This window comes from Penaeus monodon, chromosome 20 (assembly GCF_015228065.2).
Source record: "Penaeus monodon isolate SGIC_2016 chromosome 20, NSTDA_Pmon_1, whole genome shotgun sequence".
In the NCBI taxonomy this organism is placed as follows: domain Eukaryota; kingdom Metazoa; phylum Arthropoda; class Malacostraca; order Decapoda; family Penaeidae; genus Penaeus; species Penaeus monodon.
Genome location: NC_051405.1, coordinates 20991338 through 20991544, shown reverse-complemented (window position 1 = coordinate 20991544; position 207 = coordinate 20991338). Strand labels below are relative to the sequence as shown.

Here is a 207-nt window from a genome sequence, read left to right as displayed (position 1 = left end):
TCTCGCCCAAACCCCTCTATCTTTTGCAACCGTGCAATGTTTCCGCTGCAGAGTGCCCCCCTGGATTCCACGGCGATTATTGCACGAAAGTTTGTGAGTGTGAGAACGACGCGACGTGCAATCCATACACGGGCCAGTGCATCTGTCCTCCTGGCTTGACGGGTGACACCTGCGCCGACAGATGCCCAGAAGGTTAGTTTCGGTAAC

The 207-nt window shown here is 55.6% G+C and overlaps 1 protein-coding gene across 1 annotated transcript in view; it reads left to right on the top strand.

Annotated features, from left to right (window-relative positions):
• Positions 1-207, top strand: part of LOC119585701 (multiple epidermal growth factor-like domains protein 6) — a gene marked incomplete in the record, with an annotated part of 104852 nt that overhangs the window by 102962 nt on the left and 1683 nt on the right. Inside the window, 1 exon segment of the mRNA XM_037934375.1 lies at positions 52-192. Coding sequence (XP_037790303.1) covers positions 52-192 — 141 coding nt within the window.